General features: G+C 46.3%; 2 protein-coding genes across 2 annotated transcripts; both read right to left on the minus strand.

Annotated features, from left to right (window-relative positions):
• Window positions 1-5,032: 5,032 nt before the first annotated feature.
• On the minus strand, window positions 5,033-7,210 carry LOC133913182 (probable protein kinase At2g41970). The gene is made up of 7 exons (XM_062356247.1): window positions 6,955-7,210; window positions 6,600-6,853; window positions 6,334-6,460; window positions 5,965-6,238; window positions 5,725-5,857; window positions 5,511-5,597; window positions 5,033-5,411 (listed from the first exon to the last, which is right to left on the minus strand). Exons 1-7 carry the CDS (start codon window positions 7,037-7,039, stop codon window positions 5,292-5,294), a joined length of 1,080 nt encoding a protein of 359 aa, XP_062212231.1. The 5' UTR covers window positions 7,040-7,210; the 3' UTR covers window positions 5,033-5,291.
• A 2,793-nt stretch (window positions 7,211-10,003) lies between these two features.
• On the minus strand, window positions 10,004-14,297 carry LOC133913181 (protein NRT1/ PTR FAMILY 8.3-like). Its single transcript, XM_062356246.1, has 5 exons — window positions 13,813-14,297; window positions 12,853-12,958; window positions 12,550-12,767; window positions 11,355-11,911; window positions 10,004-11,041 (listed from the first exon to the last, which is right to left on the minus strand). Exons 1-5 carry the CDS (start codon window positions 13,870-13,872, stop codon window positions 10,219-10,221), a joined length of 1,764 nt encoding a protein of 587 aa, XP_062212230.1. The 5' UTR covers window positions 13,873-14,297; the 3' UTR covers window positions 10,004-10,218.
• Between the last annotated feature and the right edge of the window lie 959 nt (window positions 14,298-15,256).

The raw sequence follows: 15,256 nt of genomic DNA on the forward strand, positions 1-15,256 counted from the left end.
AGAGAGGCATACGAGGCATTCAAAAATTTAAAGAGGTATATTTCTTCACCTCTTTGCTAATCTCTCCCAACTCTAATGAAGATAGCTCTTATATATCATAGCTAGACCATGTGTTGTAAGTGGGGTATTGGTAGTGAAAAGATAAACATAAGACAAATGAGAGAAAAAACTAATGATTGGTGTACTACATCAGTGAAGTGCACAACGATCCTAAAGAATGCTATCCGCAGTTGCAGAAGATATTATATGTTGTACTAATGGCCTCTCGTAAATTGCGATATTACTTCTAGGCTCACAAGATTACCGTACCATTAATTTTCCCACTCGGCGAGATCCTGCACAACAGAGATGCAATCGGTTGAATGCCAAGTGGTCCGTTAAACTCGAAGAATTCGACGTCCATTTTGTGCCTTCAAGAGCAATCAAGTCGCAAGTACTCGCTGACTTCGTGGCCGAATGGACAGAACTCGATCAATTTTAGGATGGCCACAACAACCTATTGAGTAGATGGACTTTATTCTTCGATGGATCACTCACACTTCAAGGCGTGGGGGCTGGGATTATACTAATATCTCTAATAGGAGAAAGCCTGCAATATGCTTTGTAGATTAATTTTTCAGCCACGAATAATGTACCTGAATATGAGGGTATGCTCGCTTGACTCCGATTAGCTTCTGCTATTGGCATATGCTGCCTACTTGTCAAAGGGGATTCGCAGTTGGTGGAGCAAGTTAGTAAGGAGTATAAAACATCACATAAGATCACGATAGACTACCTCGTAGATGTGAGGAAGCTAAAAAAGAAATTCATCGGACTTGAGGTTAAGTATATCCTAAAGAAGGATAACTGTCTCGTCAATAGTTTTACCCGCCTAGCATCCTTATGATCTCCAGGGCAACCTGGAATTTTCATAGAAAAACTCTCGAAGCTATTTGTGAAATCATCAAAGGACATAAGCAAAGGGTGGTGATCTATGAGACCTATAACTAGCTCAGTGGCTTGTTAGGGACCGACGCCCCAAAAGGAATTGCGGGGGAACTCGTGGCTCAGCTCGAAAGTGAAGTTTCACGGATCGACCTAATTTGCAAGTACCTTCAAGATCAAGTTGTGTCTGATGATGATGCACTAACCGAGCCGTCGAACGTCGACGGGTTTTGGAGAGGTATTGGCTCCCTACCATCATTATCAGTGTCGCTACTCCGGCTACTCCTTTCATCCATCCTCGTCAGAATAACATGAGGATGTAGAGAATGAAATGGTCGGCATCTTGCCATCTTTAATGAAGACGCTATCAGACGCCTCCCTTTTCTCTGCCTCAGCCACTGCCTCTTCTTCCTTTATTTCCACCTCCAAGAGATCTTAGTCCACCTCATATTGGACTGGAGATGTTGGGGGCTTGCCATCTTTAATAGGGATGCTGCGAGTCGTCGACTTCTATTCAGCCTCCACATCGAAGGAGACGTCGGTAACCACCACCACAAAACCAGATATAGTGGGACACTACGACGGGGTAAGGGGTGAGTACTCGAAGGAAGATGGAGAATAATCAGGAGAAGAAGGCGTGTATTCAAACGAATGAGGAGATTCCATGATCTAATTCAGGTTTAATGCAGCTGATCTCCGGCACCTGAAGATTTATATAGGCTAACGAGTCAAGAGATGCATCGCTTCATCTTCCGAACATTAATTCCAGGCGTGGCCACATTATGAGCCACAAACATCCAAGTGACGTGAGGTCATCAAGGCTACATCTTTTCAGCTGGCTCGCACAGACCAAGAGGCGGTCACCAGCACAACCGTTTATCCGTTGGATTTTTTAATGCATGAGGTACAGTAAAAAAAAAGATGGTACATCAACTCTTCCGTACTCGTGAGAGAATGTTTTCACCACTACACAAAATTTCCGTTGTGATAATTCAACTTCCGAGCCTGGCCATCGATGAGTCTTATCTCCCTCGTATACTTGTAAGGATGGGATGTTATTTATGGATTGATTAGAAAATCTACTCGGATGAAACACCTTCTCGAGGACTCGCTTGAGAACTCGGAGGCGTTCAGAATCCCAAGTAAGTAATCTGAGAACTCAGTTAGATGTTTTACCTTAATCGAGAACCCGAGTTTTACTCGATGATATAGTCGGACAATTTTTTTTATCTTTGATGCCTATTGTCGGAGGGTGAACTCCTGTCGCAGGGATCCCGAGAGACCCCTTTTTAGAGATCCGGCCGGGGGGATGATCCTGAATAAGTTCGTCGGAGAAATAAATGGAAGTGGAAATAAATACAACGGCTGGTGGTGGGGGATGATCGACCTAGTGCAAAGGGAAGTAAATGCACCGAAATTTAGACAGGTTCGGGCCGCACGGAGGCGTAATACCCTATTCCTGTATGGATACAATAACTTTCCCTGGGGGATCCCTCAAGGAATATGTCTGGTTACAAGAATATATTTTCTAACTAAGAGCTTGAGGCTCCTTGTTCTAGCTCTGCTCAGGCTTGCTTGCAGTGTTCTTCGTCTAAGTGTGGCACGGTCGATTGCTTGGGCTTGTTCTCTCCTTCGATGCTTCGAGTCGATCTTTATCCGATGTTGTCTGATTTTCTCCATCTCCTCCTCTTTTTGTATGCCCATCCTTTTATGCACTCGCCGGCCACGACATACCCCGAACGGGAAAGAAGGGGCACAAGTTCCCAGACGCCACGACTGAGAAAGGCGTCATCATTTCCTCTGGGCGAAGTGACAGGGGCGGTCGAAAAACGCGGCGCGCGTCCGGTCACTCGTCACTATGGATGCCCTGGCGCCAGGCGCCGTTGAGAGGGCCCACCGAGCAGCCACAGAGGCACCCGGCGCGCCCACCCTGGCTTGTTCCTCTGCCACGGCAGGGTGGCAGGGGGAACGCCTTGATCCTGACAACGTTATCCCGAGATACACCGGATGATACGGGACGGGACTCGTGCAATTAATTGCCCCACGCCTCTATGCCAAAGCATGGCAGGGACTGACACTGCGGCGGGAGCAGTTGGGGATGTCAGGATGTCAGGCCGCGCACGCCCATTAAATGCAGCCTCGGACCTCTGACTGGTTAATACCTCGTCGGCGGGCCCCTCGGGGGCCCTTCTGGGTCGTCGGGGCACCGAGTGCTCGGGGGTACTGTTCACCTCCCCGAGCACTCTCTCCCGGGCACTCTCGCACGAACCTTCGGGGAACCGAGTGCTCGGGGGCTGCCACGTGCAACCCCGAGCGCTCTCTCTCGAGCACTTTTGCGCTGACCCTTCGAGGAACCAAGTGCTCGGGGGGCTGCCACGTGCAACCCCCGGCACTCTCTCCCGAGCGCTTTTGCTCGAACCTTCGGGGAACCAAGTGCTCGGGGGCTGCCACGTGCAACCCCGGGCACTCTCTCCCGAGCACTTTTGCACTGACCCTCGGGGAACCGAGCGCTCGGGGGCTGCCGCACGCAGCCCCCCGAGCCCTCTCTCCCGGAACTTAGCTCTTCTGATCATCGGGGGCTAGGGTGCTCGGGGGCGACCGAGCACCTCCCCGAGCACTTTCTTCCCGTCACTTGGACTCTGCGGGTCATCGGGGAAATGGGGTGCTCGGGGACCAGAGGCTGTGGCCCCGAGCACCTTCTCCCGAAACTTAGATTTTCCTCATCCCGCAGGAGGGACCTCGCAGGATGGTGACACGTGGCGGACGGCTGGCCTGGCCTCGGGACTCAGGGATCCCCGGTTCCTGATACACCGACACCTATGTACTTGATCCATCAAAATCTCATTTCACATGCTGATGAGGGACTTGATGATGATTAATACTGGATAATTACCATACCGGTATTACAAGATTCCATGTAATTCTCGAAACATATCTCTATCTTCAGAAAGAGAATCCCTGAATGAAATTAATTACCTGTAATTACCTAGGGTGTTTCGTAAACAGAAAGATTTATCTCAAAAATACAAATACAGACTCCATAGGACATACGACTCAACCATATATATACGAAGTTTGGGACCCTTGCGGAGGATAAGAGACTAGAGCTATTAGAGATTGAAGAAGTCGCTCAAACTTTTCAATAAGTCAGAAGAAAACTAAAGTCGAGTAAAGAAGTCGTCGATTATAATTAGATCTATCTAAGTTAGACATATAATCTTTGTAATAGACTCAGATAAATATAAGATAAATATCACGTAAAGTTATTATTTTCAAATAGACTCGAACATATGTAAAAGCCATGTATGTTTCTTCATAATTCGTCTACTCAAAATACCTCTAATTTTTTCAATAAATTTATTAGATCGTTGGTTCATTTAAATGGTACACCACAACCCAAACGAAGTAACGGGTACCACTAAACATGTCGCTTGAATCTCCCGACGACCGACCTCACTTGGCCGCCATCTTCTCTTTCACCGGTCGCCGGCCCCGATCACGCGGCCGTTCCCCTTGTCCTAACTAGTCGTTGCCGGCTGCCGAGTGTCACGGCCACATCTGCTGGCGAGACGGTGTCGGTAGATGCTGTAGATGATCGTTTGTTTCTTTTCTTTTCATTTGACGGAATGCTGAAGATGATCCGACTCTGAGGCTGAGCAGAGAGGCCGCACAAAGGTTCAGCTAGAAGAAGAGCCAGCCGGTGGTCCAGAGCAGTATCTGAGCCAAAATTACTCATGCAGAAGACTCGTTTTCAAGGTACTCAGCTGGGCCCAAGGGCCTCGAGTCTTCTTTCTTCCGTCAATTCTGACTTCCTCAGTTGATAGGTTGAATTTCTGAAATAAAACTTCAGAATTGGAGTTGAGAGTTTTTAATTATTCGTGCTGGAGGGTTTGAAGTTCAAGTTAGAACTTCGAATTTGGATATGGGAATTTCTGAGTTGGATTGCCAAGATAGAATTGAAAGGTGGATTTTGTTTAGGGTCAAAGTTCAGGCGAGGTGGTCTGCCATAGCTGCGATGTTCCACTAACTCCAACAAAATCACCTGTTACGATTTCTAGCCTCTCTCTACGGACTATAGGTTATGCACATGACACTAAATATAGGCAACATGATGCATATACATCCCATATATGAATACTTAGGCATCGTTTGTAACAGTGGAATTACACTCTTAAGGTCAAGCAGACCATTTCTTGTGACAACAGTGTCATAAACAAGAATTACAGAAGTTAAAAAGAACTCGCTCGATTACAGCTAACGCTTGGAACAATTGGTCGAACGAATAGTGCTAAATTGACGCAGAGGGCGAAGACACTAGCACAGCACGTTCTCTCTCTCTCTCTCTCTCTCTCTCTCTCTCTCTCTAGCTACTGGTGATCTCCTCCTGGCCGGGCATTGACGAGGGGCTGGAGAGCCTTGACGACGATCGTCATGTTCGGCCTGAAATCGGCCTCGTACTGAACGCACAGCGCCGCCACCGCCGCGAGCTGCACAAGAGAAACTCAAACAAATCAAAAAGGAATACCATGAAGTGCAGGAGGAAGGCAATGCAGAGTCGATGGACCCCGTGCTCAAATCCGGCGTACCTTGGCCACGGCTTTCGGCGGGTAGTCGTTGCTCAGCTTGGGATCCACGCACTGCTTGACTTTGTCCTCGCTTAATCGTGGAGTGGCCTGGACAGGGCATGGATTTTTCAGGCAATTCAGTTAACACGAGACACTGCGTAACGATGCAGATACTGCATGCGTAACGAGAAACGTATCACAGCTAGTATACACGAAGGACGGGGTGGAGTTCTACCCAAGTGACCAAGCTTTGTTGCCCCTTGGGCATGGTGTGATCCACGGGCTTCCTCCCGGTCAAGAGCTCCAGGAGCACGACGCCGAAGCTGTACACGTCGCTCTTCTGCGTCAACTGTCCCGTCATCGCGTACCTGACAAACGCAAGGTGATTCAGATAGCTCCATGAATTCGATCGAATTAAGCTGGTCTGGACCGTCCAAAATCTGATCCGACGGCGGACAGCGCCTGCAGTGCTTACTCTGGGGCGTGGTAGCCGAACGTGCCGAGCACCTTGGTGGAGTGCAGGCGCGCGGCGGAGTCGGGGGACTGGTTGGTGAGGTTGAAGTCGCCGATCTTGGCGTCGTGGCCGTCGAAGACCAGAACGTTGCTGGAGCGCACGTCACGGTGCACGATCGGCGGCCGCGCCTTCTCGTGCAGGTACTCCAGCCCCCTCGCGGCCCCGTACGCGATCCTGGCACGCTGGCTCCACGTCAGAACCGGCCCGGGCTCCGCGCCCTTCACCCCCTTCTTCCCTGCGATCATGCGCGTGTGGCGCCGTGACGGTGAGATTCTGCGTGTGCATGTTTCTGAGTCATTTTGGGTAGGTTATTAGTTTGCTCGTTTGTACCGTGGAGTATGTCGTAGAGGGAGCCCATGGTGGCGAACTGGTAGAGCACGATCCGGTTGTTGAGCTCCAGGCAGTAGCCCAGCAGTTGGGTGAAGTGCTCGCACTTGAGCCGGGACACCACGGATAGCTGCGTGCGTGCGCAGATCACACCAAGAAGAGGCAAGAGACAGCGCTCGTCAGTTGCCGTAGCTCTATTTATCTGCACAAGCAGCTAGGGATGGACGGATGGTAGTGCAAATAAGGAGCTAGCTAGCATTTCTCATCACCTGTTCGCAGAACTCAGCCTCGGATTGGCCGGAGGAGCTGCCGTTGTCGAACCTCTTGACCGCCACGGCCTCCCCGGTGCTGAGCGTCGCGCGGTACACGCGACCGTAGGAGCCTTCTCCGACCAGCGCCCTGTCCGCAAAGTTGCCCGTGAGCCGGTTCAGCTCCGACAGCGCCACGGCCGGGACGTCGATGGGCAGCACCTTGGCCGCAGTCGCGGCGCCGGTTCTCGGCACGTTCGGCCCTCTCGGCTGGGCTGCACATTGCAATGTCATTCGAAATTCAAGCCAATACGATTTGGAACGCTAGCGAGTGGTGTGGAGAAAAAGAAGAAAAAAAAAAAGGGGAGGAAAGAACCTGGTGCTCGCGGCGGCGGTGCGGCCAGGTTGCCGGCCGCCGGGGCGCTGTAAGGCTCCTCCTCTGCGCCACTGCAGCACCACATCCTCAAATCCGATCTATGCACGCGGCACTATGCCTGCCTGGATCCTTCAGACCAAGAAGCGGCAGCAACCTCTGAAAGAACAGGTCGCCGGCCGGGTCTCGTCGGGCTCGCTCGTCTGCAAGTCAAAAGATATATAACACGTACGCCAAGGTTCGCGACTGGTTTGAACTGATCCTAGCTATATGGCAAATGGTCGAGACAGACAACTAGCTGCTGACCTGCTGCCGAGCCGAGTGGTCGGGAGGGAGACGACTGGCACGGAGATCGCGCGCGGACGACGCGATTCCCGGCGGACCGGACGATCGCCCGGCGTCGCAATCATTTGTGTGCGGCCTGCGCGGCTGATCGAGCGGACGTTGCTGGCATGTTGGCCCCGGTAGGTCGCTCGCGCGCGCTCATTTTTCTTCGCTTTCTCACCCCATCTGCGCCAAAGATCATATGATCGCCGGCCGTAGCTAATCATCTCGTACATTGTACATTGTCCCGGGCGCTAAAGATTGTGTTTAGCATCCGTTGAACGATGACATCGAATCCTTGTTGGCATAGAGATTACGATGAAATAGTTTAGGGCCACTGCACTGAAAACGGGTGGTCGGACCGGTGTAGCCCCACGTCCCCGCCGCATTCAGCTCCCTCCCGGTCCGACGTGCCCCCATGCTACCTTCACGTCGTCAACAGCGACGCCTTGACCTTGCCAACTGCTTAATAAGCCCAACCTTTTTTTAATGGGAAATTTTACAGTGCTCCCAAGTAATATGGACCGTTCGTTGCTCTTGACTTGATGACTCAGGTTATATATGGTTACCTATTACCCTTGGGAGGTAATATGTTACCTGAGGCCATTACAAAGGAAATACTATCTGTGCCAACTAGGCATGTAAGTATTAAAGGAATTTTTTTTGAATGTGTATCATTGTGTAAAGATGAACCATTGTAGAACGTAATGTATGTTCCGCAACTGAGATTGTTCTCCTCAAATTATATTAAATCGAATCGTACAATGTTCTTGGTAGCTAAGTTGAAATGAATAAAATTCGTCGAGGATACACATCCATTGATTGCTTGCATCATCAACAAATGTGAACATAATTTAATAATTTTGAAAATTTCCCAAGTTCATAACTCACTCTGCAGTCCATAGTTGAATCCAATCAATATATTTAGATTCAATTTGAATTCACTCAACATTTTTATGATGTGGATTCAGAAAGAGAAAAGTGAAATGAAAGAAAAAGGCGACGTCGTCCAGCATGCATGTCATGACCAAAGCAATAAATACACTCAATGCTCTTAAGGCAGTTACTCACCAATTAGCATAATTACCTTCCTTATGTGCCGGTTGATTCCATTTCTCATTCGATTGACCACCGGGAATAACCGGTTAATCTTTTCTTACCCAAAGCAAAGCCTCTACATCAATGGCTAAGATTTACTCAAAGCTCTTACCTCTTGAGAGGTAATGGGAGTACAGTAAAAGTGCTCTTTAATACTCGTCAGCCGACAACAGGTGGCCAGGAACTGAGATTTTTATTATTTTAATCATTTTTAAACTAATATTTTAAAAAACAACACGTGAGATACTAAATTTCTAAAAACTAATCCATTTTATCATATCAAAGTACATAACATTACTCACAACTTGATCAAGCTAATGCATATGGTGCAATCAAGATGATCACAACGTCATCCCCCAGCGCCTTATCACGTGACACTTTTTGTTACGTCAAAGTACATAGCGTGGCTCACAACTTGATCACGCTATATGCATTGGCGTGACTACACAGTAAGTCACACTATGCACTTTGACGTGATAAAAGAGACTAGTTTCTAAAAATTTTAGTGTGCCACATGTTGTCTTTAAAATATTAGTATTAAAATGGCTAAAATAAAATAAAAATTTTCAGGAACTCAGGATGACAGGGTCACAGTGCAACCCTGTCTTCCAAATCCAGGGAGAAATAGACCAAGCATTAATCAACGCTGACACGGTAATAACACGCGCACGTTTCATACGTGTTTGCATTTTGCAACCTGGTTCATGTTGATGTACTTGAATACACGCATGTACCGACCTGCCTGCTGGATTTGCTGGTACAGAAATAGGGGAGGTGGCTACAATGCAAAGGTCTAAACTGTAGTGACCTGGTTTGGATTTTCCTACGCTAATGACGTTGTGATAGTGCAGGCAGAATTTCAGCGATGGGGACGTACAGAGTTCTAAGAAAAGGAAAGGTCTAAAGACTTTAGAAGTTGATAACATGATGCTGATATATCGTGGGCTGTTTCCATTTCGAGTGCAAAAAGAGGCGACCGTCAGGGTTCCAGTCCAGTACAGTTTTCCAGCTTGTTTCATCAGCTATCAATAATAATCCGTTCGGATGAAACCAAGACATGAATGCAAGCAATTGTTTGTTTCTACAGAAACAATAGTTGATAAAACCGCAGTCAGCTATCTTCTACAATTTACAATTCAGAAATCTTTCATGTACTCAAGATGTGCCGCTGCATGTCAGAATGCAGTGTCAGTTGTGTAGAAAAGAGATACTTCATGTTTTTCAAGCACTCTGGAGTTCAATGACAAAAGTTGACACATGAGCGCACATACTGCGAAAACGTAGCAATCAAATCATAGATAGAAAAGCAGAAGAATCAGAGAAGTCTACGGGCCTGTTTGGCAGAGCTTCTCCTGATTCAAATTCTCTAAAAGAATTGATTATCTGAAGAAGTGATTCTGTGGCTGAAAGTGATTCTTAATAATTCTCTAGGATAAACTCTATGAATTAGGAGAATCAGCGTGGTCAGCTCCTCAGGAGAAGCTACTTTTTTCAGCTCCTCAGCTTCTAGTTCATTTCAGTGAATCAGGAGAAGTGATTCACTCAGGGAGCTAAAGTTAAATTCTGCCGTTTGGCAGAGCTCCTCCAGATTCAGCTCAGAAGCTGAATCTGGAGCTCTGCCAAACAGGCCCTACATTCCGCAACGGCTTCTGATAAATAAGAATATACAGAAATTGGAAGTGTGAATGTTTAATCAACTTGACATACTAAAAAAAATACTCGACAATGGGAAGATGACACCCCCCTGAAATACAGATGGTTAACTTATTAAGTCTCAGCGAGTTCATGTGGTAAGAAACATATAAACAGATTTTGAAGTGCACCGTCCATGATGACACCCAGAGCTCAAGCTGCTTTCTTGCTTTTATATTTGTTGGCGCAGATGATGTATATGACCAAGTTTAGAAAACTGAGGCCAGCAAGCAGCCAAAAGAAATAATCGAGATGCCCTTCATTCAAGTTATCAGGGATCCATCCAGGATTACCTCCTCTTGTTGTGAAGTATGCAACCATTGTCAAAATAAATGTGCTGAGATAATTCCCGAACGCCGTTGTGAGGAGCTGCAGCGCACTGCAGAGACTTCTCATGGCATCTGGAGATTGATCATAGAAGAACTCGAGTGCCCCGATGAATGTGAATATCTCTGATAAACCAACCAAGAAATACTGAGGAATTTGCCAGAATATGCTCAGTGGAACTGGGACATTCTGATCCACCAAATGTTCATCCCTGGCAATTGCCAGCCGCTTGATCTCAAGGACTGCCGCTACTGACATTGTTATGATGGAAATTACCAAGCCAATGCCCATCCTCTGCAACTCTGTAAAGCCCCTCTCGTTGCCATTGAATCTCCTAGCTATTGGAACCAATATGTAATCGTAGATCGGGACACATACAAGGACGCTTAGTGTGTCAAAAGTAGATAGAGATGCTGGAGGAATCTTGAAGGAACCCAAGGATGGGTCAAGCACCATCCCTTGTTCCACAAACATCGTGGACATCTGAGCATATACAGCAGAAAACACTATCGTTGTTGCCCAGATAGGGAACATCCTTACCAGTATCTTCAATTCTTCCACCTGGGTGACAGTGCATATCCGCCATGGGTTGGTGAAATCATCTGTTTTCACATCAAGATCAGTAACTGTAGAAGCCTTATCCAAACATCTGAAACAAAAGTCAGTTGGAAAATGTTAGGCTCTTAGCTTTCACACGATATGGGAAAAGAAGTCGAAAAGCTATCACAATTCAAGTCATAAATATTGATCTATTTGGCAAAGCGATAATGGAGAAAAGGCTAGGACATATAGCTTATAAGTTGCAATTTAGTATAACTAAATCCTGACCAGCAAAAATCAGGGACTCATTCGGCAACTAGTAAAAATCTATCTGCGAAAGTATTTACTGACTAAAAAAATGTTCTGGATTATGGCACTCTGCTAGGTTATGCTTTAGAATTTAGTCTCAGAAATAGACGTACCTGAGTTCATCAGTGTGCTCCAATTGCCGGCTCCCCTCAATTGCTGACACCCCATCAGGTAGTTCATACAAGAGCGAGCTGTCCTCTGGGACATGTGCATTCCACTTGCACAAAGAGGCAACAACCACCTGGCATACTCGTGTAATAGGACTACCTCCTGGTTTTTGGAACCTATAAAGTGGTGTGCCACAAAAGAAGCTTATGATTGCCAACCCCATGAATACTGTTGGAATGCCAAAGCCCAGTCCCCATCCTACGTTGTCTTGCATCCAAACCAGAAAGCTGCTTGAAATAAGAGCACCAATGTTTATTGAAAAATAGAACCAATTAAAGAAAGAACCCTTCTGGATTCGCTCAACTGGGTCTGTATCATCAAATTGATCCGCTCCAAAGGATGAGACGCATGGCTTAATTCCACCAGTGCCAAGGGCAATTAAATAAAGACCAAGAAAAAAGACAGTATATTGAAAAGGGCTTGCTGGTGGGCAAAATGATCCTTCACAGGATGGAGGTATGAGCATAGGAACTGATGCTGAAAGGGTCAGTACTGTCATCCCCTACAATTAAAAGATGAAGTTTAAAACATAACAAACTAACTGGGTTATACCAGAATCAGTTGAATGTAGCACTTCATGTCTGGACGAACATGAATAAAGGAAGAGCTACTAGTCTAGTACGCAGAAACTTAAGGGGCCATTTGTTGGGAAAATTGATTATGTGTCCCAAAGTTAATCAACCTTTGATAATATGTACGAAGTTGACCATCATTTGATCATATGTCCCACAGGTACTAGTTTGTAACAAAGTTTCCCAATATGAACAAAACTTTGTTACAAACTAGGACATATGATCAAAGGATGATCAATTTCGGATATATTATCAAAGGTTGATCAACTTTGGGACATATAATCAAATTTCCCCTATTTGTTAGTCACAAAAAGAACAAATTACTTGCATGTACCTTACCCAATGTTCATGTTAGAGTTGACAGATTACAATAAAACGCCTTTAGTTTGACAGAGACGAATCATGGAGATATGTAATTTAAAAGCGCATAGCATTACAAATCATATGCTATTGAGAAAAGAATTTCTACCCTCATATGTCATCCATGTTCCTTCTTTCAATTTGAGGAGTATTTATATGAGCATCAATGTGGAATGCACCATTACACTTGAGAGCAAAGATGACTTACAATGAAGTATATTGTGGAGAATGTTGCAATTGTCCAATACCTCCCCCAGTATGCATCAGCCAGGATTGCTCCAATAAGGGGAGTCAGATAGCAAGTTCCCTGCCATGTGGTCACATTGCGAGCAGCAGAGGCATTGCCATCATGTAGCCTTTTTGTCAAGTAAGTCACAAGGTTTGTAGAGATGCCATAATAGGCCAGCCGTTCACAGCATTCATTTCCTATATGTTAACAAACGGTAGTTAATTGCATGCCATATTGGACGTAAACAAAAGAACACACAGTAGATTTAGTCCTGTAAATTACCTAATATGAATGGGCATGCCTTCCATCTACCAGTTCGTTCCTTCACAACAGGATTTCCAGAAAAGTCAACTGATCCATCTCCAGTGTATGTTAGTTGGTTGGGTTCCTGAAACCAAGATTATATTATTGTGCCATGTGTAAATTCCGTCGAAAAAATAGTAGAAGCACTAACAGACAGAGGGCGCTCGATTTCATACACAGACTTTGACTAAATTTAGGATAGTAGGGCACTATGACTTTCTACATTGATTCGGCAAGACCAAATTCAGAGAATGTGTTCGGACTTTACTTTCAAAATTAATGTGCAAAGGAAGCAATTATAGGCTATAGCACTATGCTGGTATTGTTGCATTATAAGGTCATAGCTCAATCAGCTTAAGGAAAACGAAAGTGAAACAGCAGACATCTTGACCTGACACAGGACGCTTTTTTACTCGTCCATGAGTTGAACGAACAAATAAGACAAATTAATGACCTGACACAGGACGCTTTTTTACTCGTCCATGAGTTGAACGAACAAATAAGACAAATTAATCGGGCTCAGATAGGTATACCAAGGAAAGATTAACAATTTTTCACATATTATTAAAAATAAAGTGAAGAATAAGAGTACAAACTTTCGATTAACAGTGCAATTGCAATCCCAAAATCCCATTCATGAGTTCTCATCCATATAGAAGCACCGGAATTGTGCCCAAGTCATTCAGCCTAAAGAACAAACTATTCCAACTTCGAATCTTAATGGTGTGCCAAGCTATCCTTGCGTATTCTCTACTAGATCAAACAGGAAGTTCCGCTTAAATTCTTCCAAATCCGGCACGCCAAGGTACGTAAAGTACCCTACCAATCTCACCAAAATTATCCTACTAACCGAGAGTCGCCACTCACTAAACATACACAAAGCCGGTAAGTAAGGGAAGACAAGCCGGGCGGCCAATAGAAGTGGTCGAGTCAACTCACCTCCGGCGCGAGGAGCCCCTGCTCCAGCGCGGCCTCCTGCTCGCGCTCCGCGCTGGCCATGGACCGCTCCCGGCGAAGCTAACCCCAGAGACGGCTCAACCAGAGAACACGCCGGATCGAGCCGTGGCCAGTCCAATCTTTCGCCTGACCGGAGCAAGAACAACAGTTTCTTTTCTTTCTTTCTTTCTTTCTTTTTTGGCGAGGAAGGAGAACGGCAGGTCCAATCCTGCAAGGTGGAATCTCGGGAGTCGTACTTATGGAAGTTGGGGAGTTTGGATTAGAAGGAAGGTATCGCGTGTAGATCTGGTCATCTGGATACGTTTCAGGGTTCCAAACGAGTGAAGGACACGGCACTGGCGCCCCGCTGCTGTTCCGGCGCTCGGTTGATTTGCGTTTCGGGCTCTTTTGGGAGCTGGGTTTCGTGCCGGCGTTGGTTCGGGCCTTCGGGTGTGGCTGGGGGAGTGACAGCCATGAGTTCGGCTCGGCTACTCCCGTGGGGCTTCGTGGGTGACGACGGACGAGAGGAGGTTTCGTAAAGTTCACAAGTCTTCCACAATTCAGACTGTTTTTTCCCCCCGGCGAACTTACAACTCATACTGTTTTTTTAGACCAAGAGCATCATCTTTTCATTTAATCATAGGGGATAGAATCATACTGCAAATACTAAAGTAAGAAAGGCCCCACAATTGAGGAGGTGATCAGCTCTGAATTTAGGATGGCTGGGGGACTGACGGCCATGAGCTCGGCTCGGCTACTCCCGTGGGGCGTCGTGGGTGACGACTGACGAGAGGAGGTTTCGTAAAGTTCACAAGTCTTTCAGAATTCAGACTGTTTTTTTCCCCTGCGAACTTACAACTCATACTGTTTTTTTAGACCAAGAGTAACATCTTTTCATTTAATCATAGGGGATAGAATCATACTGCAAATACCTAGGTGGAGAGGCATGTTTGGCACATAAATGAGTTGCCAAGTTCAATGAACGCCGTACAAAAACTAGAGAGAATGAAGAGAAGGTCGAACTAAGCTTTTGTGTATCAGCCAAAATCATTGTGATCACCGATCGAGTACTACTTTTGGAATTCCACAAATCCACGAGAACCTTGGAGTCCGTTTCAAGGACAACATTGATTTGATTGGCAACTGAAATCAGCTTGAGGCCATCCCTGCACGCTTCCGCTTCCGCAACAAGAGGAGAAGAGACGGACGGGAGCCACCGTGAAGAGGCCATATAAAAATGGCCCTCATGATCCCGCACTATAGTACTCGTTGCCCCACCATTTGCACGAAAGGAGCCATCAGTATTGTTTTCTTACAATGAAATTTGTGGGAGATGTCAATTTAGTAAAGTTATAGAGAAATCGTCATCTGGTTCCACTGAAGCTGTGTCCAAATTGCAATAGAAATAAATGTTAACTGCTCTGATAGTTATTAGAGCTGAACCCCA

Source organism: Phragmites australis, chromosome 3 (genome assembly GCF_958298935.1).
Source record: "Phragmites australis chromosome 3, lpPhrAust1.1, whole genome shotgun sequence".
Classification (NCBI taxonomy): domain Eukaryota; kingdom Viridiplantae; phylum Streptophyta; class Magnoliopsida; order Poales; family Poaceae; genus Phragmites; species Phragmites australis.